This window comes from Zootoca vivipara, chromosome 14, assembly GCF_965207765.1.
Source record: "Zootoca vivipara chromosome 14, rZooViv2.hap1.1, whole genome shotgun sequence".
NCBI lineage: Eukaryota > Metazoa > Chordata > Lepidosauria > Squamata > Lacertidae > Zootoca > Zootoca vivipara.
The window spans coordinates 40716707-40742889 of record NC_142597.1 but is presented as its reverse complement, the minus strand read 5'-3'; the positions used below and the strand labels follow the sequence as shown (position 1 = coordinate 40742889).

General features: G+C 44.9%; 1 protein-coding gene across 5 annotated transcripts in view; it reads left to right on the top strand.

Moving 5' to 3' along the window:
- USP32 (ubiquitin specific peptidase 32) overlaps positions 1–26183 on the top strand; it is a 149408-nt gene that overhangs the window by 105649 nt on the left and 17576 nt on the right. Inside the window, exons 8-22 of one of the 5 annotated variants that reach the window (XM_088658062.1) lie at positions 5625–5740; positions 6236–6298; positions 7730–7813; positions 11639–11700; positions 11865–11967; positions 12842–12887; positions 14236–14411; positions 15800–15940; positions 17801–17918; positions 20927–21081; positions 21929–22010; positions 23157–23231; positions 23516–23654; positions 23994–24099; positions 24436–24609. In XM_088658062.1, coding sequence (XP_088514188.1) covers positions 5625–5740; positions 6236–6298; positions 7730–7813; positions 11639–11700; positions 11865–11967; positions 12842–12887; positions 14236–14411; positions 15800–15940; positions 17801–17918; positions 20927–21081; positions 21929–22010; positions 23157–23231; positions 23516–23654; positions 23994–24099; positions 24436–24609 — 1640 coding nt within the window. Of the gene's footprint in view, positions 1–5624; positions 5741–6235; positions 6299–7729; positions 7814–11638; positions 11701–11864; positions 11968–12841; positions 13032–14235; positions 14412–15799; positions 15941–17800; positions 18057–20926; positions 21082–21928; positions 22011–23156; positions 23232–23515; positions 23655–23993; positions 24100–24435; positions 24610–26183 lie in introns of all 5 variants that reach the window. The other 4 variants (XM_035140036.3, XM_035140035.3, XM_035140033.3 and 1 more) reach the window with 4 other exon arrangements.

The window sequence follows — 26183 nt, the reverse complement described above, 5'->3', positions numbered from 1 at the left end:
CTTTGCTCAGACGGGGGTCCGATCAGCGGAGCGGACCTCGGCGCTTCAGAGGTGGAGGGAATTGCTCCAGCGAAGCAAAACCTCCTTAAAAGCCCCAAATCGAGCTTTTTGGGGACGGATTTTGCCTGGCGGCGCCAAAAGCGGGCTCTCTCCTCCCCGGATCGGCTTTGTTTAAGCCCCCGAGAGCGAGGAGGTGAACCGCGGCGGACAGGCTGACACTGCTGCTCTGAGAGCGCGAAGCTGCGAGTCTGGGAAGTGGAGGCGGCCAATTCTTCCAAGAATAATTAGCAAATGAATAGACTGTGAGTAATTTGGATTGTTTGGAATTTAAATTAAGGCAATTTGGATTTGGGAGAGAGGGGGAAAAGAGGAAGCCACCCCCCCCCACGGTAACATAAGAGACAGTAAACAGAAACCCGAAGCCGTAAACAGAAGATCTTAACTTAAAAGGATCCCTCAAAGGCATCAAAGAGAATCTCCCCTAAATGCAGGGTGAAAGGGGAGAGAGACTGTGGTTGTGAGTGCCCTGCAGCAAGAGGTAAAGACTAAGAAAAACCTTTCTTTTCCTTGGGAGCCGGCAGCCCAGACAACCCAGTGAGTTGATCAGGATTTATAAGTAAATTTTTATTTCACTGTATTTCTGAACTTTGTGGAAATTCTTTTTTGGTTTAAATGTTTGTGAAATGTGAGTTCGAACTTTATTGTCAATAAGACTTGAAGAATGCAGCCAGCTTGTTAAAATGGAGTCGAGAAAATAAACTGTGATCATATTCCACCCCACGTGACAAGTTTTGACCTTGGCAGGATTGAACTATGTCAACAAAAAAGTGTTCCCCTGAGTTCCAGCGGTCTGTTTTGACCTTAATGTGGGAAACAAGAATAGAACTATGTCAAGAGGAGACAAAACGGCAAGAGTTACAGCAACAATTTCAGATGGTGATGGCAGAATATGATTTTCTAGAAGATGAAGCTTTTGAAACTGAAAAAGATGAATGTGAGAATGACAATGATGGTGACTGTGATTTGGAAGAAAAAGATGAAGATGAGGACTGTGATGATTCAACACAAAATGAAGCACACCACGAAAAAAATGATGACTTTACTCTACAAAAAGTTGGATGGAGTGCCCTGCATTTGAGGGGGGCACGATTGGTATTACTGGAACTCCAGAACACCCACAGGGAAGAAGGAAAAAATATGCAGAGAAGAGAAGAAATTCAGGGGTCTTGTATGGTGGCCTGGATGGCAAAAGACTGTAAACAGGGGATGGGGTGAAGGGAAAGTGATGTTGTGATTATAAGGATGGATTAACAGGTTTATACCGTCTTTCCCCTATTTTAAGACGTAGTCATTATATAAGCCATAGCAGGATTTCTAAGCAATTGCGCGATACAAGCCATACCCCAAAAATAAGACATACTGATAGACCCTTCACCCAGTAGCAATAACCCCCCCTCTCACCAGCCAAGCCCCCTTAAAAATATCTCCCCATTTTGCTGTCACGTATTTCCTTTAAAAGCTTGTAAAAATGCACTGAAGAGCCGTAGCTGCTGGCTGCTGAAGCCTCGTGATTTTCCCTCCCCGTTTCTGAGAGCATTTTTTTAAATAAAAGGATTCGAAAATATTTTTTTTAGCCAAGCTGTGTAAGCTGTACTTGGTGAAGAGGAGAAAAGTGGGGTGGGGAGGAGATGAAGGCACGAGGAAGAAAAGAGGGGCGATTGAAGCCGTTGCCTCGTGAATGCAGAGGCTGTTTTCCCTTTAAGGAAGAGATCTACGTGTGCGCGTCTCTCTGTCTCTCCACCCCCCCCGCATCTCTCTCTCTCTCTCTCTCTCTCTCTCTCTCTCTCTCTCTCTCTCTCACACACACACACACACACAGAGAGAGAGAGAGAGAGAGAGAGAGAGAGAGAGAGAACCCACCTCTCGCTTCCCTCCACCTTTCCCTTCCATTCTATGCGCCCACCCATGAGTTGCCTGTTGATTTCCTCTTGACGGCAGTCTCCTCTGTCTGATTGTTGTCTCCTTGCTTTTACCAAGGCATAAAGCAGCCTTCCTTTCTACCTTATGCTTGCTTGTCTGTGGAGCTGCCCCTTTAAGGATTTGTAAGTAGTCTGGATCGCAGTCCTTGCCTTGGGGACTTTTTTTTTAAATTAAGGACTTTTTCCGCCTTGCTGTTTGCGAGCACAAAAGTTAAACTGCCGGTCCTAGCTTCCTTTACCCACAAAAATTTAACTCACCAAGCTAGCTCAATTGCTTCTTAATTGCTACCATTTACCAAGTCAGCAATCTTAATTGCTGTTTAGCTGGCTTCTTTGTTCTCAGCAGGTAGCTTCTTTGCTATCAGTGATAGCACTACGAAGTGTTACATTGTTGGAACTTCAGACTGTTGCAACTTAACTCTTGGGCAGCTGGCTAGTAGAGATCCTTATTTGCTTTGACGTATAGGCTACTGCTAGGACTGTATCACACAGATAGATTCCATTATACTGGTTTAGATTTAAGAAGCTCCAGTGTAGCAGATTGCTATTAAGTGAGTCCCCACATCAGAGGAGAGAGAGAGCAGCCCTTTGCGAACATCCCTTCCCTCAGACTCATAATAAAAATACCAGTAAGACATCCCACCAAAAATAAGCCACCCTGTGGTTTTTTGAGAAAAAAAAGTAATAAGACGGTGTCTTAAAAAAGGGGAAACACGGTAACTGGTTTGCTGATTATGGAATTTGCTGGATTGGGGGGGTGGAGCCGGTAATCGGGGATGTAAGGCTAAATTGAGAATAGTTATAGTTTTAAAAGTGAATGGATTTTGGAAAAATGTGAAAATATGGAGGCTTATAGAGGGAGTAAAAATTAGGCACGGGAAGATAAAATGGGAGTTTGATTTTTCAGTGACTTGAACATTAGGTGAAAATGATAATAATTGATTTATAAGTTGTATAAGATATAAAGGTGTATTTTTATAAAGTAAGAAACTGTTAAAGATGATAAAAAAGGGATGAAAACCGGGGAAGGGGGGGGAGGGGAAGCCCACAAAATATGGTTTTACAATTATGAATGTAAGAAATTTTTTTTCTGTTTTGTACTGTTCTTTTTCTCTTTTTTTGCTCTTTCTTTTTTCTCTTTTTTCCTATTTCAATTTTTTTCTTTTTTTGGTATGACAATAGATGGTTGGATGGATGTCCTCCTGCGTACTGCCCTGGTTTGCTGGAGCTCCCTGGTGGCAGGGGGGGGCTTTGGGGTCAGGGGAGGGGGAGGAGGACAGAAATCCAAGCATAAAATGGACCATCTCTGACTGTTCACCTACATGAGATACTTCTGTGGCAGGGGAGGATCCATGTGGGTGGGTGGGAAGGAGGTGGAAAAGGTGTTTATGTATGTACCGTTTTCTTTTTTGCAGTTTGTAAAATTAATAAAAAGTATGTTTTAAAATAATAATAATAATAATAATAATAATAATAATAAGCACACTATTTTGGGCAGTGCGTTCTCTCGCGGGTCATGTGACTCGTGCGGGAGCGCAGTCTTGAAGAGGCTCGTCCCAGTTTTGCACTGGAGCATGTTGCAGAATATGGTGGCACCATTCACATAAGAAAAAAACTATCACAAAGATAGCAACATTTTCAAAAGTAGGAGGTCCATGGCTTGGTTTTTGAAAACCAAGGGGTCTGTGATACTTAGCTAATTGGGAGCCACTGTTCTAGGGCCTCTATTTGGACTCTCGTTGTGTGTGGTCTGGCCTTCACAGCACTGGCCGTGGAGCTTGGGAGTGACCTCTCAGGGGTTTGCCAGAGCCCATCTCTTAACAGCATTTCACAAGAAGATGCAAGATCCACCTTTTGTGAAGTGTTTGTTGTCTGCTGAGTCTGATTTGTTCCTGAGCTTTAATGCAGTGGTTGCTGTTTCTGTGATTGATCTTGTAAGCTGACTCGAGCACAGGAGATGCAGGGCTTAAATGAGTGAAACAACAGCTAAAAGTATGGATGATGCAGTCTTCGAAAAGCTAACAGCGGCTGTAGTTTCCCGTTGAGTGGTCAAACCTAGCTTTGCTCACCCTAATAATGTGTGAAACAGTGCCCGGCTTCCTTGCTAAAGATTTCTTATTTTTAATCTCATGTAACAGCCTTAAAAATGAGGGCTTTTAAATGCTAATTCCTTTGTCTCCTGGCTCTATTAATCCGATATATTATTGTGAGTTACTCTCGCATTTTATGCCAATTATAATCAATTCTCTAGAAGAGGCTGTCTTGTTTGCTGGTTGGCAATAACCTTATTTTCAGTGGATTTTAATTTCTCTTCAATAAAATATTCATAAGTACAAACACTTTGCGCTCTTTGTGGCACAAAAGCCTACGCCCATGTATGTATAGTGCATAATGTTACTTTGTCCTGGAAATACCAATATATGATTTTTAGAAAGATGGAGAGTGAACTGAATATTCTGTCTACTACATGCTTCTGTTTGCACATCATGGTAAGCTATGGCTCAATGTGGAGGAACAGCATGCTACCCAATTGCTTCCACTTTGCTCCTGGTGTTGCTAATTGTGTTGCTGGAACCCAGTACAGTATTGTGGTTTCAGAAACCAATGTTTGTTTAGCGAGAAGCAAACCATGACCCTGGTTTGGATGCTTATGCAAAACAAGGTTCACAGTTTTTTGCTCCCTTTTGTTCTGAGGGAGGAATGATAGGACAGTGCACACTACCATGATGCTTGTTCACAGTAAGCCATAGTTTATGGCTTACTGTGTTGTGCAAATGAAGCCATTCTCTAGTCTATTTTCAGTTCATCAAATAGCTTTGATCCTCTTCCTCCTCCTTCCAAAGTCCTCCACAGAAACCCGAATTATTCTAGCTTTCTTCTGCTTTAGGAGCGGGGAACTCTTTTCAGCCAGAAGCCCACGTTCTCATGTAGGCAACTTTTTTGGGGGGGTGAAGTGGATGCCTCCCAGTGCTGGGTGTAGCCAGAGACCCATGCCACTCCATCTAGACAAGCAAGAGCTATTTCCACAGTTCAGGGACACATTGCAGCAAAGTAGAATCACTGCAGGAGGGTGCAGAGCAGGGTCACTGAGGGGGATGACCTGGGCATGTCCTGAAAGGCCCAAGAGGGCTGCATCTGGCCTTCAGGCCTGGACCACCCACCCCCCCAAAAAATCTGCTTCCACTTCTCCTTTATAGGAACATGGGTAGCAGTCTTAAACAAAGTGTGACTGTTGGCCCATCCAGCTTAGTATTGTCAACACTGACCGGCAGCTGCTCTCCAGGTTTTCAGGCAGGGGACCTTCCCACTGCTCCCTGGAAATGCAGGGGGTTGAACCTGGGATCTTCTGCATGCAAAACTCTTCCACAAAGCTTACAAACCTTGGTCCTTCCACACACGCTGGCCCAGTGTATTGGGTGGAGGATAAGCTATATCTGGACAATGTGAGGAGGCGACTTTAAACCTTTGCCCTCATGGTTGTGCCGATCAGAATCAACCCCAAGTGCTACCCCTCCTATTCACAATTGGAATGAAGTTGAGCTTTGTTGCTGTGCTATTGAACCCTGTTCCTCCTCTGAACCTTAACTGTATCCTAATTGACTGCATAGCTGTTGGTTAGAATAAGCTCTCTTCTCTTTCCCTTAGTTTGCTTCAAGGTTTTTGACATTGACCGAGACGGGATTTTGTCTCGCATTGAACTTGAAGACATGGTGGTTGCCCTGTTGGAAGTCTGGAAAGATAACCGTACAGATGACATTCCTGTAAGTTTTTGCACTCAAAAGTTGCTTTGTCTTTTAAAATGTCCTGCCTGCATGCATGCAAAGGGGGAGGGGGAGTGAAGGTTTTAAAAAAGGACTGCAGCTTGCACATCTAAAATGCTTCTTTTTCCTTCATTCTCTGGATCAAGGAGAGAATCAAACTTGATGAGTGCCAGTATTTTAGTGAAATAAAAAAAATTCCTTCAGTAGCACCTTAAAGACCAACTAAGTTTTTATTTTGGTATGAGCTTTCGTGTGCATGCACACTTCTTCAGAAGTATTTTAGTGGTTTAACATGAGCAGATCTGGTTTTTTAAAGAGAAATGCCTTTACTGTTGTGAACTGGAAACTGATTTTTTAGGTTTGTTATCTGGCAAATCATCCAGAGATCGCATAAAATCGGTGGATAGAATATTATTATTACAGTATTTGCTTATAAACTTTCCTATGGAAGGCTGAATGACTCTTGGAACATTATTTTTCCTCTTCCCTCCCAAGGAGTTGCACATGAACCTGCCGGACATAGTAGAAGCTGTTCTGAAGGCACATGACACTACCAAGGTAAGAGCCTGCTAGTCTGTTTTTCCACTCCATTCTGTCAGGTGTAGAGAACCTTTGCCCCTCCAGATATTGCTGAACTACAACTTCTACCAGCCCCGGCAAGCATGGACAATTGCCGCTGTAACAGTGGGTCGTAGTGAGTTGATAAGTGTGTGTGCTGTTAATTCAACCCAATGGTAGGATGCAAGAATGGAAATGGCCTGTAAGTGGAGTAGCTAAGTATACTTGATGGTTATGGATATGAGAAGTTTGTTTTTGCACAAATGGATTAGATACCTAGAATGAAGTGGATGTTATATAACAAGGGCTTATTAACAGTGACTGGAATAAATTTTAGAATGCGGTCTTAATGGGTCCCCCACTCCTTGGGAATTCTTGCTTTTTTGAGATGCATAAATCAGATGAAAGAATGGGTGTGCTAGTCATATATGTTATATACAAGTATGGAATAGTATGTTCCATTTAAAACAACGTTTTACAAGAGGAGCTGTATGTTGTAGGTGTATGCTTGCAAAGGAGCTGTTCTACCACCAAGCTTAAACCTCTGTTGCTGTTCAGACTGAGAAGAGGCTCTGGCTGTGTACGAGTTATGTGTTGCTGTGGAAGAGTCTATTTGTAATACGGATGGCTGGAATAAGGCCTTGAGGATCTGTAGTTCCCAGGTTTCTTTGGAGGAAACCGTAGTCAGTTTCAGGCCTATGTAAATGTGAAAAATTGCTGCTCCCTTTGGTTTTCAGATCCATTTGAAAGTATTGTCGCCAGTAGTCTTACTTGATATGAAATTGCATATTGTGTCCCTTTTAAAAAAGGGAGTGGGGAACTGGATCTTGCTGGGGAACAATAGCACTCTCCTGGGCCATTTTTGACACCTGATATCATGAAATGTCAAGTGATCACACTTCAAAGTAGCAAGAGAGCACTCCACATTCTTCATTATTCTTCATTTCTTCCTTTCCAGACTATTTGTCAAAACCAAAGTTGTGACTGTAAAACAATAATCTTGTCCCACTTTGCCTATCAGAAGCAGGGCTTGCCTTTGGTGCAGAATTAAATGCCAAAAGCAAGCATTGCTTGCACTCAAAAACTCTAGGAGCTCCTGAGTGAAATTAGCTCCAACAGGGCTTGTATTTTGCATCAAATTTAAAAGGCACTGAGTGTAAACCCAGCTTGCAGACGAACAATCAGGTGTGCACTGTCTCTCACCTGATGGTTCCTTTGTAGCTGTGGCTGTATCAATGGGCAGGGTTTGGGGGAAAACTGCCTTGTAGACAAAATTGGGACTCCTGACGGGCTTTAATAGGTTGGAGGGCTGAAGGGTCTCTACCCATGCTTTACAATGTTCATTATTTATTTGTGTGTGTGTGTAAATATTGGGCAGATGCTTGGAGAAATGCTCAAAGATTCTCTTTGCTGCCTCCTTCTTTACTTTAGCTCGGCCACCTTACTCTGGAAGACTACCAAATCTGGAGTGTGAAGAGTGCTCTTGCCAACGAATTTCTGAATCTCCTTTTCCAGGTAAGTTCCACTCAGGCTGCAAACCCCAACTGTACAGCAATTAAAAGTAGCTTTGCCTGCCTGCTTTTTTGCGGTCGTGGGATGCCGATTGCTGCGTCAGCTGTTGTGCTGAGTGTTCCTAGTTCTGCCTGTCTCTTTTTTTTCTGTAGCGTGAGCTTCGCGGAGATGCTTCTCCTTGCCTGACTGATGCCGAGTTTACTTTGTACGCATTCTGGCATCTTGGGATGCCTTCAAGCACAGTCTGTTGGTTTTTTATTTAAAAAAATTAAAAAGTGAAAAATTCAGTGAGACTCACACAGGAATGCAGAAGTGTTCACTAATCTAACAGCTCTTGCATTTTGTATTAAATGGGTTCAATCTTCTAAATCCTGGTTGGCCGGCCTGCATATCAAAGTGTGAGTGCGTGTCACACCAGCACATGCAGAACTACATGTTCCAGGCTCCCTATCCCGTCACCACTCAATTAAAGAGCCATTATTCTAAGACATTTATATCCTACCTTTTCGGTAATAATTGGTCCTCAAGGCAACACACAACAAAATAGCTCCCCACTCTCTCGTAAACAGAACAATCCATTGCAATAAAGCAAATTGAATACAATGGAGCATGAGAATGGAAGGTCTAGTGCAGGGAGGGGGAATCTTCCGCAAGCCACATGTTGGTATACTGTCTCTGAAAACAGAGGCTTCTTATGACGAATAGCCATTGATAGGTCCATAGTTTATTAATTTTCCTAATCTCAGTTTAAAATCTCAGTTTTAAAGCCATCTAAGAGCAGATGCGGCCAGCATTAAGGCCAGCATGAATTACCAATTTCAGAGCTTGCACCCAAAACTTGGATATTTATTCATTTATAAAAACAGTTGCTCACTGGCACCTAAAATATAACACCCTGCTGGTCTGGAGCTGGTCTTCCAAAGTCAAGATACCAAGTGTAGAAAACACCCCCGTGGCCCGGTTCACATGACCTAGCCAGCCCAAGTGACAGCTTACTGACATCATGTGACTGTGTGTGCTTCCCAAGAGGAACTCTCAGCCGCCACTCTCCCCTCCCCACCCTGCAAACCTTGGCCAACGCAGCACATGGTTAGTGAGGAGAAAGCTTAACTACATTCCAGCTTAGATGATACACTAAACCCAAACTTTGGCTTAGCTTGGGGCAGGGGGGCGGGGAGTCAATCGGAGGAGCAAAATGGGAACGAGCTTCTCTCTGGAGCCCATACATTTACATTGTCCCAGATCAGTATTGTGCAGACTAGGCCAATACCTGCCTAGCCCGCCCCCCCTGCACCTCTGAAGATGGGAGCATGCAAAGCAGAATATCACCAGAAGCTCTTCACACACAAGCATCTTTGTACGGAAACATAGCAATCTTTTTCCAGTTTGAGTTTTTCAAGCCTTTTTTTGTAGTGCAGAGTGTTTAAAATATTTCTGTTACTCCTCTTTGAGGGTCATTTTTTAGTTTTGCCCCTGTGCAGCTTGAGCAAATTTTCATCCTAGCGGAACAGACGAGGTAAAGGAAAAGGTGACCCAGCCCTCCCCATCTGCCCTTGCTGTAATTTTAAGAATTATTCCTTCCTAGTAGTAGTCACTCCCCCACCCTCACCAGTCTTGTAAAATAATCACGGCAAACTCAGCTGCAACTACAGCCGTGTGGTTTATAATGATTTTGAAAGAAAGGCCAGCATCAAAAATGCCAGCTGTTTTGTGCTTAGGGAAATCTATATCGCTTCCTGCTGGCTAATGACTCTCTTGTTGTTGTTGTTTATTCATAAAGCAGAATGCAATTTTTGCACTGTAGTATCAGCTTAAATCCCAAAAAGGTTTCCTGCTGGGATTCAAATTGGTGGCCTCGAGAAATGCATAAAGAAGACCGTGTAAATCTTCTGATGATCACCCAGCTAAAGGGGTGGAATACAATGTTGGTATCTTAAAATGCAGCTCTCAGTAAATGGCTCTGACTCTTCCATGCATATCGCTATGCCGTTCAAGTTTTCTTCTTGCTTGTCTTGCCCTCCTCTCTCATGGTGGGTGAATTAAAGTCTGCAGTTTTTGCCCACTCTGTTGGGAAGTCACTGGCCGACTTCCGACATCGCACTAAAGCATGGCTAAGGACTCTTAACTGTACTTTTGTCGTGGTGCCTGAATTGGCACAAACCGTGGTTTGCAATCAGCTGTTAAATTTAGTGTTAATTGTAGCTAACTGTGCTAACTGTATCTGGGCTTGGCATCCGCATCATAGAAATCATAGTTGCTGGCGTTGCTCTGCTTTCAGAGACTGCTGCAGGGTGGAGGCAGAAGTCAATTTATGAACCGCCAGAGGATGGGAAAGAAAAGCAGCTCTGAAACCAGTGCAAACCATGGTTTGGCATGACTTCTGAATCAAGTCATTCGCAGCTTTGGATGCTTTAGCCAGATGTTTCTGCCACCAGTGAAGCCATCTGCTTATCAAGGGCCGCTTTCTTAGGAAATAGGAAGCTGCTCACTTTGTCAGACTTTTGGTCCATCTGCCTGAGCATTGTTCTGACTTCCAGTGGCTTTCTGGGTTATATGGCTGAAATGCTTTTTAAACTGAAGGTCATAGAGACTGCATCCCAGGCCTTGTGCATGCAAAACAGGTGCTCCACCACTGAATCCACCTTTGATTTAAATCAGGCATCCCCAAACTTTGGCCCTCCAGATGTTTTGGACTACAATCCCCATCATCCCTGACCACTGGTCCTGTTAGCTAGGGATCATGGGAGTTGTAGGCCAAAACATCTGGAGGGCCGCAGTTTGGGGATGCCTGATTTAAATGATGGGGAATTAGAAACCATGCAACAGCAAGCTATCACTCAGCTTTGGAAAAAAATTTAAAAAGAAAACTAGCTTTTCAGTTACGTTTTAATTGAATAACTTTCTAAAGAAATGCCTGAAGTAACTGATTTTACAGTTTGAAATCTTCTTTATTCTGTTATATTTTACTCCAAGAAGACCCATTTATCCTAAATAGTACCCAACAAGGATGGCATGTATGTACAGAATGTTTGTTTTTTAAAAAATATGATCCCATTGAGATCTGAAGATGAAAATTTGCAGGTAGCTCTTAGAAATGTTAAATAATCAATACATTTTTGGGGGGATTTTAATCATATTAATTTTTTAAAATCACTATTTAAAATTTAAAGCGAGTCCATCATGTGACATATATTAAAGTCCAGCAAGTTCTGAAGAGATTGGCGTTTTGACGCACCTCACTTTTGGGCGTCCATTTTTTGACATTTCAAACTCTCATAATTCACAAACGGGATGAGACAAAAAATTAAAATTTTAGATTTAAACATAGTTTTGATTGTTCAACAAGTGTACAAAAAATTAAGAAAACTGGATGACATCAGGTAAAAAAGTTGGATCACTTATACATATGCCCTCTCAGTATCACAGCCCTACTCAGTTCAGGAGTGAAGAGGGGGGAAATCAAACGGGGGGGGGGGGGGGAATTAGCCCCAAACTCCAGAAAAATGATCAACATGGGGAAAGGAAGTCCTTACTCAACAGTGATGTTTCCCAAACTAGAAATGGGGAGCAGGATCCAGTGCTAAATTACAGCAGTAAGGAGAAGAGAAAAGACCACAAGATTCATAAGTGAGAAGCTATCGAAGAAACAAGGAACAATTGGAAGCAGTGGTCAACATCCATGAGTCTTCCCCTTCTGCCAATACATAATATGTATTCAAGCATGCGCAGGAGCAGGTGTTAGTGATACCTCTGCTAATCATTCCTCTGCTCCAGACTTGCTATTCTTGCTTTAAATTGACCTGTCTTCTTCTTCCTTTTTGTCTCCAGGTGTGCCATATAGTCTTGGGTCTAAGGCCTGCCACTCCAGAAGAGGAAGGACAAATCATCAGGTATGCCTCCCCACTGCCCACACACACTCTCAGCCTCAGTCCCCTCATTTGCAGTATGGGGATAATAGTCACCTCCTACCTTACTTGAACACATGAAAGCACCATATGGTTGTTTATCATTGCATATTATTCTGATCTGTTTTGGTTTGTTTTTCTTGACCTAGGGGCTGGTTAGAACGAGAAAGTAGATATGGCCTTCAGCAAGGACACAACTGGTTTCTTATTGCAATGCCTTGGTGGCAGCAGTGGAAAGAATATGTCAACTACGTGAGTGAAACATTTGTTTTGGAGTGGGGGAGTGGAAGAGATTATATTTAATCAGTCAGCTAATTAGTAAACATTATGTGTGCAGGGGAGATGGCAATTAAAGTGCTCCCCAGCTCCATTAGAGAGCCATTTGCTTTCCAAAACCACCAGTGCGTTCTCCCAGATTTTTGCTCCTAAGTCCCAATAAGCTTTCAGACTCATTTCAGACTCTTCTTTTTCTGCCCTGTTTGTCACTCTTCGGGTGAAAGCATTCTGCCAGTTCTCAACAGCTTTTTGCTTTCATTTGCAGTCTCCATTTTTAAGATGTTCAGCTTCTGGTCCTCGTGAATGTAGCTAGGAAATAGGGCCCTTCTGCAGCCCTTCTGTGTTTAGACTGCAGGTCCAAACCCTAACATTTCCAGTAAGACCCTTACATTAAGTCAGGCCATTGGTCAGTCTAGCTTCATATTGTCTACGCTGCCACAAGGCATAGTGATGACCCCTCATCTGGGCTGCTTTAAAAGTGGGTTGCACAAATTTATGATGAACACTTTACATGATGGTTTGTACTGGACTTGTTCACAAATGCTTCTCTTGCCTTCCTACAGCCTAGTTTAGGATCTTTCATTGGCAGATCCTTCAGTTGATGTGGCCTTTCCCTTGTTAATCCATTCTCCATTATTATGAGGGGCTAATAACTTGAAAATCACCCCCACCCCACCCCCAAAGAAAACTGAATTGAATTTGATTGATACGTTGGGTAGCGAAATGGTCAGTTGTGCAAAAAAAATTCCAGTTACATCTCTTTAAGCCCTAGGACCCCCAATTAAATGTGTTTTGTATCTGCTAGAGCCTCACCCTGGAATTCAATTCCATTTCTGTCTTCTAATTTTAGGGTGCTAGCCCTGTTGTGATCGAACCTTCATCTGTCTTAAGCAGAGGTAAGAGCTCGCTCCCGGGTGCTGCAGCCCATGCGCCAGAGCAGGGAGAAGACAAAACAGGCCGTTTAAATTACTTCAGTGCCACAGAAGAAAAGTTTTCAGATAGCATTTCTACTGCATCAGAAGCCTCAGAGACTGCTAGCAGTAAGCATTAATCTTTTTTTTAAAAAAAAAATGTTTCAAAAGTGGTTTGAATTTAGAAGCGTCAAGAGCAGGCATCCGCAAACTTCGGCCCTCCAGATGTTTTTGACTACAATTCCCATCATCCCTGACCACTGGTACTGTTAGCTAGGGATCATGGGAGTTGTAGGCCAAAACATCTGGAGGGCCACAGTTTGGGGATGCCTGGTCAAAAGCGTATGTGAAGCAATAAGTCAGGGATGTGAAGCCTGCAGCCATCCAGCTGTTTCTGGACTCCAGCTCCCATCAGCCCCAGCCAGCATGGCCTAATGGCCGGGGTCATGCGAGTTGTAGTCAGGCCACATCTGGAGGATCAGAAAGGTTCCCCGTCCTTGTTCCAGTGGGCCAGTAGAGTTGTGCCTCATCCTGTGAAGCTGCTTATTCCAGTCTGGCTTCCTCAATAAGACCCATTCATTGTTCAAGAGCGAACTGAGTTGATCCCCAGACTGTCAATTCCTGTCTGACCAGGCTTGATAGCTACTTTGATATGGCACACCTTACTCCTGTGAGCATCTGGCGGCTTTGATGGGCCTTTGGACTAATCCAGCAGGCCCTACTTTATTTTTGTATGCTACAGCCAGCACACCAGAGCCACAGTAACTAACATATCAGAACCACAAAGCAACTTCCAACAAATAAAGCTGGGCATTTAGAGCAGGGGTGGGGAACCTGTGACCCTCCATATGTTCTAGATTCAGGTAGGTAGCTATATGTTGTTAGACTCGCACGTCATCCTCTGCTTATTGGCCATAGAAACTGGGGCTGATGGGAGTTGGGACCAGAGCATCACCAGATGACATGGGGGAGGAATGTCTTTCTAGATAATGCCCAATGTGCCAGGCACTATACAAAGCACAAGAGGACAGGTCCCTGCCCCAAGAAGTCTTAACAACCTATAAATTCGCATGGTGATAAAGGTTGAACAACATAAAAGATTCAAGCTGTCACTTTTCAGGCGTAGCTTTGAATAATTTGGGGGTCAAAAATAGAGTCAGGTATTTTAAAGGCCTTAATCCAATTGGGAGTTCCCATTCCTTATTCCAAATGGGTTGTTTTACTTTGAATCTCACCTGCCTCTCTTTAACTGGGTGTACTGGTTGACCGGTGTTCTACCCATAACTCCGCAAAAAGGATTGTTTCCGTCCTCTCTTTGTGTCTCCCCTTCCAGATTTCCTTTACACCCTGCCTCCTAGTGCCGAGATATGCTTTTCCCGTCAGTTTAACTCTTCGGACAACAACAATCAGTGCCTGCTTGGATCCAATGGGAACATTTTGCTGCAGCTCAATCCACAGCGGCCTGGAGCAATTGATAACCAGCCCCTTGTAACGCAAGACCCAACAAAGGTAATGGCATTGGCGGTGTTAGGAAATATCCGAGTGACTTCTCTTACGCCTTCCTTCGTCACAAAATCTAGTTTAATCTGTGCATCGTTGTGCATTGTGTTGGCATATTTAGGGTTTTTATTTATGTAAATGTTTTTCAAAGCCCACTTTATTATATTTCTGCCTCACCCTTCCTTCCCAAAGGATGCCCAGAGCAGCTAACAACACAAAATCTGATCAGACCATATCCAAAAACTATAATTTAAAAATGACACTTTTGAAATAGCAGCGCTATCAGGAATGGAATGATGGGCCCTCCTTTGACTGTCCTGCTGAACAACCAGGCTGCTGTCCCAGTTGTATCCATTTTCAAGGGCAGCCCCATGTAGAGCACCTTGCAGTAATCAATCCAGGAGATTATCAGCACATGGATCACTGGAGCCAAACTCTCATGGTCCAAGAATGGCTGTAGCTGATAAACCAGCTGAAGTGACATGTGCTTTGAGCGACAGTTGGCACTCACGTAGGTCTACAACCCTTGGCTGGTCTTGCTAGTGAAGCCCCAAACTGTGATTGCCAGGTTTGAGTTGGCCCTGGGAAATTGAAGCATTCTAGTTGCTATAGCAATGGGAAGCAAGGGGATTGCTGCTTTGGCTGCTCTGCATGCCTTGGAAATGCAGCAGCCAACCTGCCTTTAACCTTTTAACCTTGGGGAGAGCATTGGGGTCTCCATATAATTGCTGCAATCATCCCTGTCCACTTCTGCAGCTCCAGAACTGAAGGCCAGTACACTCTGCCACCAGGCAGGGGACCAGCATGCACTGGGAGGCTGCTCTCCCTGCCTCCCAGAGAGAACATTAAGGTTTGGGGGTGAGGGTAGAAAGAGACCATCCTGTCTCCATCCATTGGGCAAGGAAGGAACAATTGCTGGAAGCTTTGCCCCTCCTTGCAAGAAAGAATATGGCTTTGTAAGTTAGCAATTGATGCTCAAGTTTGTTATTTTCCTCCTCCTTCCCATTTCACTTTTCCTTTCATGCCACGCCTTTTCAATTGTCAGCCAGAACAGGGGTTGTTTCATTACTGATCATTGCAGGCTGCTCTGGGAAGCCCTTTTTGGCTGCAGAGCATGGTAAAAACATTTTAGCAAAATTAATAAGGTTAGGAGAGAGAATGATTGCTCTTTGCAGCTCAGGGGCAGATTTGCTATGATGAGCAAATATGTAGAAGCACTGATAATGATGATGATGATGGTTATGTGAAATGGGATACTCTCGCAAAAGGTAGCTCACCTGTTAGCAAGTGTTCTAGCAATCATTCGCTTCATTTAGTCCAAGGTTTGCAGACTTTTAGGTTTGGCAGTTTGGAAGTGCTCAAGATCTGACATTGCCCCACCCCTTATTTTTTTGAAGGCTCCATCGTTGACTCTGGAAGGCGGTCGTTTAAAGCAGTCTCCTCAGTTAATTCAAGGGAAGAGTTATGAAATGGTCCCAGAGCCAGTATGGAGGGCTCTTTATCATTGGTACGGCGCAAACCTGTCCTTGCCGAGACCAGTAAGTACTGAAAAGGCCACTGTCCTCCAATTAGCCTGGCCCAGGTGCTCACATTCATTCATGCCACCATGTTCTCAGTGACTCTGACCATTGATGAAACTTTTGCAGGATGTTTTTAAAGGCTGGGGTGGGGAAAATGGCATTTTACTATTCATATAGATTCAAATTCAGTCAGCGCTGTGAGGTTCAATCAGTATACTTTGGCTCTCTTCAGTTTAATTTGTGTGGGGTGGGGAAGAAGCGTTTTAAAAATTTCTTAGGTGGTTTATTGTTTAGGGGATTTATAGCACAAGGGTCAAACTGTATCTGGAGTTTGTGATGACACCCTCACATGCCAACCAGAGGTCCTAATTTTATCTCCATGAGATTCCCCCCCTTTTGATGCATGTCCACCATCATATACGATGCCAGGTGTGACAAGTGAAGACAGGACAATTGAGAGTCTTAACGACTCCTGATGGCAAGTGGAGCTTATATACTTCTAAATTTGCAGCCAATTGCAAGCCCTACTGGGATTGGTTCCACCTGGGAGCTCCTTGACTGGTGTCCTTTTCAGCCTGGCCTAGACCCAGCTCCCAATTCTTTCATTTGAAGTTGGGTTCCCTGGTACCAGGTGATTGACAGGTTGGTCAAAGTAGCCCATTGCGGTTGGAGTGAGGATGCTCAGGACCTAGTCCATCAACTGGGTCCTGTTCCCTACCCCTGGTTTATGGGTTATTTTGATGTGTGATGTGTGCCAGTTTTAAATCAGGGAGCAATGGTTTCCTAAAGAGGTTTTTGTATTGCTTCTGTTCACATTGGGTTTGGGGGGGCGGGGGAGGGTATTACATAGAACCGGACAAATGGTTTCCCTGATTTTGAAGAGATGGATGCAGCCAGCCTGCTCAAGCTTCTGTCTGCTGGCTGTTAACTCCAAAGCTTGACAAAGCCCAGATTCAGCACTAAACACCTCCCACACATTCTCCATGGAAACGAGCGTCTTTCATGACCTGAAACAGGCCAGATTTTGTGTGTGCCAGGCAAGCTTCAGGAGTGCATTTAGCCAGTGCACTCTTGGTTAACTGTCCAGAGGACAAGGTTAATTGGGCAGTATGCCAATACCACAAATAAGTGAAAGGGGGAATAGTGCACAGGGAAGAGCACACTCATTCTCTGTGTGTAGAAAGTTCCAGGTTCCTCAGTATTTTGGGCAAGGCTGAGAGAAGTTGCCATCCAGAATCAAGAGTAGCTCTGTGCTACTCGGCCGCCATCCCCTAAGCTTCTGAGGGCAGTGGAATAACCTAGAGGGTTAGTCTGTCATTTTAGCATTCAGGAAGGTCTGTAGGGAAAGAGGCAGTCTTTCAGGTATTTGTAGCCTGAGTTGTTCGAGGTTTTAAGCACTGACATGAACTTCTTGTGTTGGCCCCAGAAATTAACTGGGAATCAGTGTAGCTGGTTCAATCCAGGGCTGTATGAAATCTAAACAGATTGCCAGCCAGTACAATCATAACTTGGATACCGAACGGCTTGGTACTCGGACGTTTTGGCTCCCAAACGCTGCAAACCCGGAAGTGAGTGTTCCAGTTTGCGAACGTTCTTTGGAACCCGAACATCCAGCGGGGCTTCCATGGCTTCCGATTGGCTGCAGGAGCTACCTGCTGCCAGTCAAAAACAGTGCTTTGGTTTCTGAACGTTTTGGAAGTCGAATGGACTTCTGGAATGGATTCCGTTCAACTTCCAAGGTACGACTGTAATCGGGCTGCTGCAGTAACTTGGACCAGTTGAAGTTTGAGTCTTTTTCAAGGGCAGCCCCACATAGATTGCATAGGAGGTAGTCTTACCAGCCTCTCAACCGGGAACACTCTTCCTCCCCCTCCCCAGGTGATCAGAAACAACAACACCAACCAGCCTGAGTTGGAGCTCTTCCCGCGCTACCTGCTCTTCCTGAGGCAGCAGCCCGCCACGCGGACGCAGCAGTCCAACATCTGGGTGAACATGGGTATGATGAGCCTGAGGATGTTTCCTCACCATTTGCCGAGAGGTAACGTAAGAATACAGCAAGAAGCCAGCTGCGTAGTGTCCGAAGGGAGGCCGGCCCCACCGCCCAGACTTCAACGGCTTTGCTGCCGCACTGCTTGTAAATGATCTTAAATGAAATCTTCCAAAGCGGGGCTGGTGACGGGAACTCCCTCCCGTTTCCAAAGGGATGGTTTAAAACAAAACAAAAAAACTCTTATCAAAGGTCATGAGACATTAGAAGCCATTTCCCCCCTCTCTAAATGACGAGGTACAGATGAAAACAATCTGTACAGGCGAAAATGTACAGTAAACAAGCTGTTGACCTGATGTAAAGGCACCCTAAATGATCAGTTGTGTGGATTTTGAGCATTTGAGGAAATCAAGCCTGGGTAACCTGCGGCCCTTGAGACATGGTGGCACTCCAACTCCCATCAGCCCCAACCCAGCATGGCCAATGGTCAGGGATGATGGGAGTTGTAGTCCAACAGCAGCTGAAGGGCCAGCAGTTCTTCTGTGGAAAGTATAGTTAAAACACTCATCAGCTTAAGTGCAAATACACTGAAGAGTTGGAAGGAAGCATACATTTAAGAATCTTGTTAGAGCACTCAAAAATGTTGTCATATACAATAGGTTGAATTTTTGAGGAATGTTTTCACTGAAACTCACTGGGCATTTTACCATTTTTAGCAAAGGACATGACATTTTCCAGTACCCTTTTGCAGCCTGCTCTCTCCCCCCCCCCCCACTTGTGAGCAGTTATTGCCATTGGGGGCAGGGGCTCGAAAGTCAATATGCAGTCAGGAACGCCCTAGTTCACATTTGCAGAGTCCAGGTTGCATTTTATTCAACCCACCCATCCCTTTTTAAATGATGCTGTGGGTAGGAGGTGTGGAGCTTGCAGCAGGCGCAGCAGGCACCAGTTTCAAAGAGGCATTTGGCAGTGTGGATGTTGCATTCTCATTTTTCACACACAAACCTCCACAGTGGGGGGGGGATGTGTTTAATCCTTATTAGCCCTCTATGTCTAGCCTATATGTTAGTTCTAGATCAGGAGTGAGGAACCGGTGACCCAGCTCCCCAGATGTTTTGGAACTATGACTCCCCATTACCCCCAGCTAGTGTGGCAGATGGTCAAGGATGGTGGGAGTTGTAGACTAGCAACATCCACAGGGCCACAGATACCCTGTCCTGGCACGATACACATGCTGAATTCCTGGGACAATTGCTTGCATTAGATTGGCAGGCCATGGAGAGGAAAGTTCTAATGATAAGTCAACCTTTAATAAGAGTTTGCTTGAATTCTCATTCTAAATCTTCAGTGCTTGTTCTTCCACTCTCTAAAAGGGAAAGGGTCTGCTATGAGCCCCAGAATCTTTTATAAATCGGGCTGATTTCTTTAACCAGCTGTGCTGAGAAATCAGCCAGTTGACCATCAAATTCTTACTTGCCATTCTGTGGTGGGAACTGCTTTGCCTTGAACACATCAAATTCCCTGATTCAGATTTGTGGCCTCTTCAAATTTGCTGTATCTGATCATGATTTGGAATTTGGTTTTGCTCTGTACTAACTGTTAAAATCAACTATTAATCTCCAGTGCCCCCCACCCCAATATGCTTTCTTGCTGTAATCTTATTCCTAATCCTCTCACCTTTTTAAAAAATTGCAGGAAAAAATGCTTTGTTTGTATGTATGTTAATGGAGAAATATAATCCTTTGCTTGGTGTGTTGAGAGAAAATAGATGGTTTGCTGAACGTAAAAAGAAATTGCTGTTTAAATTTTGCTCTTTGGGCACAACTGCATGCAAAAATGTTCTGTGTCTGGCTCTTAGTTATATCAAAGAGGAATTGTCTAAGGTGATCCACCATCTGAAACTGCTCTCAAGATGCTGCTGGACTACAACTCCCATCTCCCTGACCATTGGCAGTGCTGCTCTGGAACTCATGGAAGTTGTAGCCCAAAATATTTCTAGGGCATTGGGTTGGAGAAGGCTGATCAGTCTAAAAGTATGATGATTTGCAAGTGCAAGTGTATATTTTCCTCTGGGTGGCATCTATTACTCCTGCAAAGATAATTTGAGGGGAAAACACAGAGACAGAATTGTCTAGGTAAGGGATCCTGTAAGGGAGCACCACAGTCTTGTGATGTCTCTTCTCTTGCCTGTGAATCCTCTCTGGCTTTTCTGAATTGTGGTTAGTTGCTGCACCAGGACCAACTATGGTTAACGCAAACCAGGGTTGGCTCTCGATCCGATTTCAAGGTGAACCTCTGTTAGCATTAACTGCAGATGGTGCCAGTGGAAGTAGGATGACTAACCAGGGGTACAGGCAGATAATTTTTTTTATTTTATCTTATTTGTTATATTTGTTTGTCGGTTTTCTCACAGAGAGACCCAAAGTGACCCAAAGAACTTCCATTACAAATTAAGAACATCTGATTTGTATGCGTGGAAGTGTCCCAGGCATCGGGTATCTGGGGCCTTTGGCCCTCCAGGTGTGGCTGAGCTACACCTCCCACCCAGAACCCTCTGGAGGGCAGAAGGTTCCCCACACCTGTCATAGGTGGTCACTTGTGGGTGGCTTGAACCCTGTGTCGGCTGAGGATGGTTGCAGTCCTTACACACTACAAGGGCTCCTGCTCACCTGGCCATTCTGTCTCTCTGTGTGTTCTTCCTCCTCTCCTACTTAAGCCTTGGTGATGTAAGTAGAGAAGAAGGCTCTCTGAACCAGTCCTAATATGCCAGCAAACCCAAACATGCCTAAGGAAACACCTTTTGTACAGCAGGAACTGGGGAGCTTGTGGCCCTGCAGATGCTGTTGGACTTCCATCAGCCCAGCCAGTGTAGCCAATGGCCAGGAGCATTGGGAGCTGGAGGCCAACCGTGTCTGGAGTTACATAGGTTCCCCATCCCTGGGCCACTCTTTAAGGCCTCCTCTGTTTTTGCTGCCCATATATATATATATAAACCATTTGTCGTCTTCTGAACGCAGGGAATGTCCCATCTCCCAGCGCTCCCTTAAAGAGGGTCCTGGCCTACACCGGCTGCTTTAGCCGCATGCAGACGATTAAGGAGATCCACGAGTATCTGTCGCAGAGGCTACGGATAAAAGAGGAGGACATGCGCTTGTGGCTCTACAACAGCGAGGTAAGGCCCAGAAAATCGCACAGATAACCTGGTTGGAAAGTCAGGGGTGGGGGTGGGGGTGTGCAGGTTATTGGTAACAAAGCGTTTATTTGTGAGAATTGCTATCCTGGGTCACTTCTGTTTCAAGTGTATCTGAAGAAGTGTGCATGCACACGAAAGTTCATACCAAAATAAAAACTTAGTTGGTCTTTAAGGTGCTACTGAAGGAATTTTTTTATTTTGCTTCGACTCAGACCAACACTGCTACCTACCTGTAACTATCCTGGGTCAGACACTGAGCTCGGTCAGACACTGCCCATGGACAGTGGCTCAATTCAGGGAGGCTGCCCACAGTTAAGAAAGCTCAGCTGTGGTTCGGCATAATGTCTAAACTGGAAGGGAAAGGAGCACACTCTGCGCATAAGGCACCCTTTGCATGCTGTACTTGCCTCTCCCCCACTTCAAGTGCCATGGTTTTGGGGGCTTTCAGTTTCAGCTGCACCTGAGCGTGCAAGGTCCCCTCTAGGTAAGCCTCCAACTGAATCTGTGACCCTCCTAATGTCCACTGTTGCAGGCAGCCACCAGGATTAGCCTAGTGCATGCAGAATCCTGTGGGGTTTTTTTTTTTATTCTGGTATCCTGTTCCCAGGATATCAACCTCTGTGGAGGAAAACAGGGGTGAGAAAACTCTGGCCCTTCTGGATCCTGTTGGATTCCCAGCTCCCATCAGCCCTAGCAGCTATCATGGCCCAGTGGACAGGGATGGTGGGAGATGTAGTCTAGCAACAGCTGGAGGGTCACAGGTTCCCCACACCTGCTCTGAACCAAGAACTAAAAGGCTGCTGTTCCCTTTCCCCTGTTTTTGCAGAACTACCTTACTCTTCTGGACGATGAGGATCACACGTTGGAATACCTGAGCATCCAGGATGAGCAGCACTTAATAATAGAAGGTATAAGAAATGGGGAATCGGTCTGGAGCCAGTTTCTGTGGCGCAAAGTGTTTTCAGACACCTGTTAACCAAATACTTCCTTGTTTATGTCATCTACTATAAGCCATATTAATATATACTGTACATAATCCCCCCTGTGCTTCATGTCTTATGTCTTTAAGAAGTCTGTATGCTTTGTACTTAGCAAAATCTCTTGATTTAAATGCCACCTTGAAGCCTAAATAATTTCTTTTGGCTTAAGCTCTTATGAGCCAGAGCGCACTTGGCCAGGCATAGTGATATTTATCCTCATTTGTGAGATAACTTGTCTACAGGCAGAAGGTAGAGATGGCTGTAAGTAGACATGGGAGGCCAGAAGGCTCAGGAATCCAGGAGAGAGCCCCACAGCTTTGTTCTGTGGGTTGTCATCCTTCAGCAAAAAACATTTCCAAGGGAGGCTCCAGCATGAAGCTGTTGAGTTAGAATTCACTTGCAGATTTCATCTTGCCAGGCTTGGGCTTAATAGAGGTCGGGCATGGGCTCACTCACCAAGGAAAGTGGTCCCCCCCCCTTACCAAATCATTCTGTGCTAATGTGGGAGGGGGGCTGTTTGTTATTCTTTTTATGACATATTTTGTGTTCTCATTTTGTAGTTTTATGTTGCGAACCGCTCTGTGATCTTCGGATGAAGGGCTGTGTACAAATTTTAATAAAACAAACAAACAAACATTTACTTACTTACTTACTTTCAGTGGCACTGTAACCTTTCCAGAGAGCCAAATCCAATGGACTATTATTGAAACCAGGGTTTGGTTAATAAACATTCTTCCACCATGGAAGTTTAAAGATTTCTTTTGGCCCAATGAGGATCTGTTTGTTGGGTGCCTTTATAGCAGGTGTAGCTAACCTGTTGCCCTCCAGCTGCGGCTACAATTCACCTCATACCTGAGCATTGGCCATGCTAGTTGTGGCCAATGGGACTTGTAGTCCAACAACATGTGATGGGGCTGCAAGTTGGCTACCCCTGCACTGCTCTTGTACAGGAGAACCTTCAGAGAGGCTCCCAACTCTTGCTGTAAATGTTAGCAGCTGCCTATTACTGGATCGGCTGCATCATGAATTTGAGGGGAGCGTTTATCCCACTAAGCTTTGTACTGTGTTTTTCAGTTCGAAACAAAGACATGAGCTGGCCAGAGGAGATGTCCTTTATAGCAAACAGCAGTAAAATAGACAGGCATAAGGGTAAGTGTGTGCTTCCCCCCCATCCAAAAAAACAAAAACAAAAATATCAGCAGCTGGTTGACCATCAATACCAGACAGCCTTGAGTCCCAACAGGGCTGACTTGTGATGCCTACCACCCACAAACAAAATACTTTCCCACCACTGGTCACCCATTTTTATTTCCACAAAGCTCCCAGCATAGCATCCCTCCGGAGCATTGTGGGGAATTTAAATCATGTGTGTGTACACATTTACGTCAGGCAGCAAGGAGTACCGTCATTTTGCAACCTTTCATCCTTTCCAGTTCCAACGGAAAAGGGGGCAACTGGCTTGAGCAACCTGGGGAACACCTGCTTCATGAACTCCAGCATCCAGTGTGTCAGCAACACGCAGCCTCTCACCCAGTATTTCATCTCTGGCAGACATCTCTATGAGCTCAACAGGTAACTTCTGTATATCACACGGAAAAGCCAGTGTGGTGCCTTCCAGACGTTACATTACAACTCCCATCATGCTGGTTGCTGGGGATGATGGGAATTGTAGTCCAGCAACATCTGTCGGGCTGCCACATTGTTCCCCCCTCTAGTCCCTCTCTTGCCGTGCTGGAAGCATACAGCAATGCCTTAAAGGTGTTACCCCTTCTGTTCGTCTGCTGTGGCACACTCCAGGATTCCGCTCTCTCATTTTGTGCAATGTGTGGAGTGCCTTTCAGTGTGCTTTTCCTTTCTTTTTTTCAATGCAACAAATGGCTAATTGACTCAATTCATCATTATGCATTCCAGGACAAATCCAATAGGAATGAAGGGACATATGGCCAAATGTTACGGGGACTTGATTCAAGAGCTGTGGAGCGGGACACAAAAGAACATTGCTCCTTTAAAGTTACGGGTGAGAACTGACAAGTGTTGTCGTATATTCACCTGCGAACTAATTATAAGGTGGGGGGTGCAGCCTGCACCATGAGAGGGTCCGTGGGAGCAAACCAACCAACCCCTGCCTCCTCTCTAGCATCACTGCTGCCACCAAGTGGCTGCCTTTATTTTTCTCTGGCTGCTTCCACTAAACAGCCTTTTAAGCTCCCAGGCTTTTAGCTGTTCCAGCCTAGCTTAAAGTGGTGCATTGCCCTTGCTTTTATTACTTATTGCCCTGCTGAGAATCTTGGGTTAGTAGTCAGAAAGGGGCTGCAGTCAAGACCAGTGACTTGTGTGTTTTGCTTTCTTTCAGTGGACAATAGCTAAATACGCTCCCAGATTTAATGGCTTCCAGCAGCAAGACTCTCAGGAGCTCTTGGCTTTTCTTCTGGATGGTCTCCATGAGGATCTGAACCGAGTGCACGATAAGCCGTACGTCGAACTGAAAGACAGTGACGGACGACCAGATTGGGAGGTGGCAGCGGAGGTGAGTGTGTGCTGGGCCTCTGCACACAGTGCTTCCTCCTCTCCACTAATCCATGGCCTTTTCCTGTACTGTTTTGAGGAATTGTAATTATTATTATTATTGTATTTATTTATGCCCTGCCTTTTTCCATGACAGGATTCAGGGCAGCTTACAGATAAAAATAAGAACCACTAAAAACAATGTCTGATAGAACTCGTATATAAAATCTATGAAAACCATACACATAATTACAATAAAAACAGCATGGCAACAGCCCTTTCATTAAAAGCAGTCAGTTTTCTGTTGCAACGAGAAAGTCTTCACCTGCTGGCAGAAGGAAAGCAAGGAGGAAGCCCGTCTAGTTTCTCTAGGGAGTGAGTTCAAAGTCTGGGAGTAGTCACCCAAAAGGCCCTCGACCTACTTCAGCAGGCCCCCTTAATTGACTTGTGGAGGGCTGTGAAGGTACGGCAGAGTGATGTGGGTTTGTGCACGCACACACATGCTGAAACAAAGCAAAGAATACTCTCAGATATATTATTGCGTGGTGGGGCAGCTGGTGAGCAAAAGGAAAGCCCATGGTGGATGGATTCCTTTAATAGGTATTAGCCACTAGCACAGGCTGCAGTAGGGTTGTTGTTGTTGTTGTTGTTGTTGTTTATGCAGTAAATAGTATGATGAGTTTTAGGGCTTGGGGGCCTCATGCTCTGACATACAACTCCCTGGGGATTTTGATAAATTTGCATGGGTGCCCTCCCTGCAGAGGAGGTGCTCTGGTTCACCTGAACTTCATACCTGCCTTGTCCTCACTCAGTTGGTTGGCCAGTGGGCTGTACAGCTTCAGTCTGCAGGGCAGTTTCACATGATGAAATGCTGCTTTGTAACTGTCACAGATGGGGTGTTGGCTACTCCTGAGTAAGCACTCCACACATCCTCTGGATTTTTCAGAGTTTTATTGTGCATGCTATATACAGTGGTGAGATGTCTCAAATCATGTCTGCTCTGCATGAGGCAGAAGCCCATAATGGCGTCTCGTGGGCTCTGACCCCCCTTTTAAGACTGGGCATCCAAACACCCCTCCTCCTTGCTCTATGCGTCCTCCGTGGTCCCAAACCAGGCTCCTGAGGTGCCGTTCTACCTCCTCCCTCCTTTCCAGCCCCTGCTGAAGCTAGCTCCTCCCCTGCTTCCCTGCCACCAACCTGGAGCTGAGCCACCAGGACTCTGCAGAGCCCTGGACCCGTCTTAACCCTTCCTGTTCCTGATTTAAACTCCCAGACTTGCTGCTGCTCTCCCATCTGATGGAAGTAAGCAGAGTGGGCTGCTCTCTGCAAGCCCTCTCTCTTACAGTAACCAATATATATATATATTTCTTTTTAAAACCCTGCATTTAGAAAAATAGAACTTTCTCTCACACATCTAGATTTCTGTGTGCAAGGATTTGTTCATTTATTGACCCAAGCAGCGTTCCCTCCATGTGCCTGCACCTGCAGACTGGAGTGATACACCCCACTGAGAGGCTTACACCAGTGTGAGAACTGCCTCACAGCTAGATGGGCAGATGAGCTTGTTATAGCAAACCTGGGAGCACCAAAATCTCC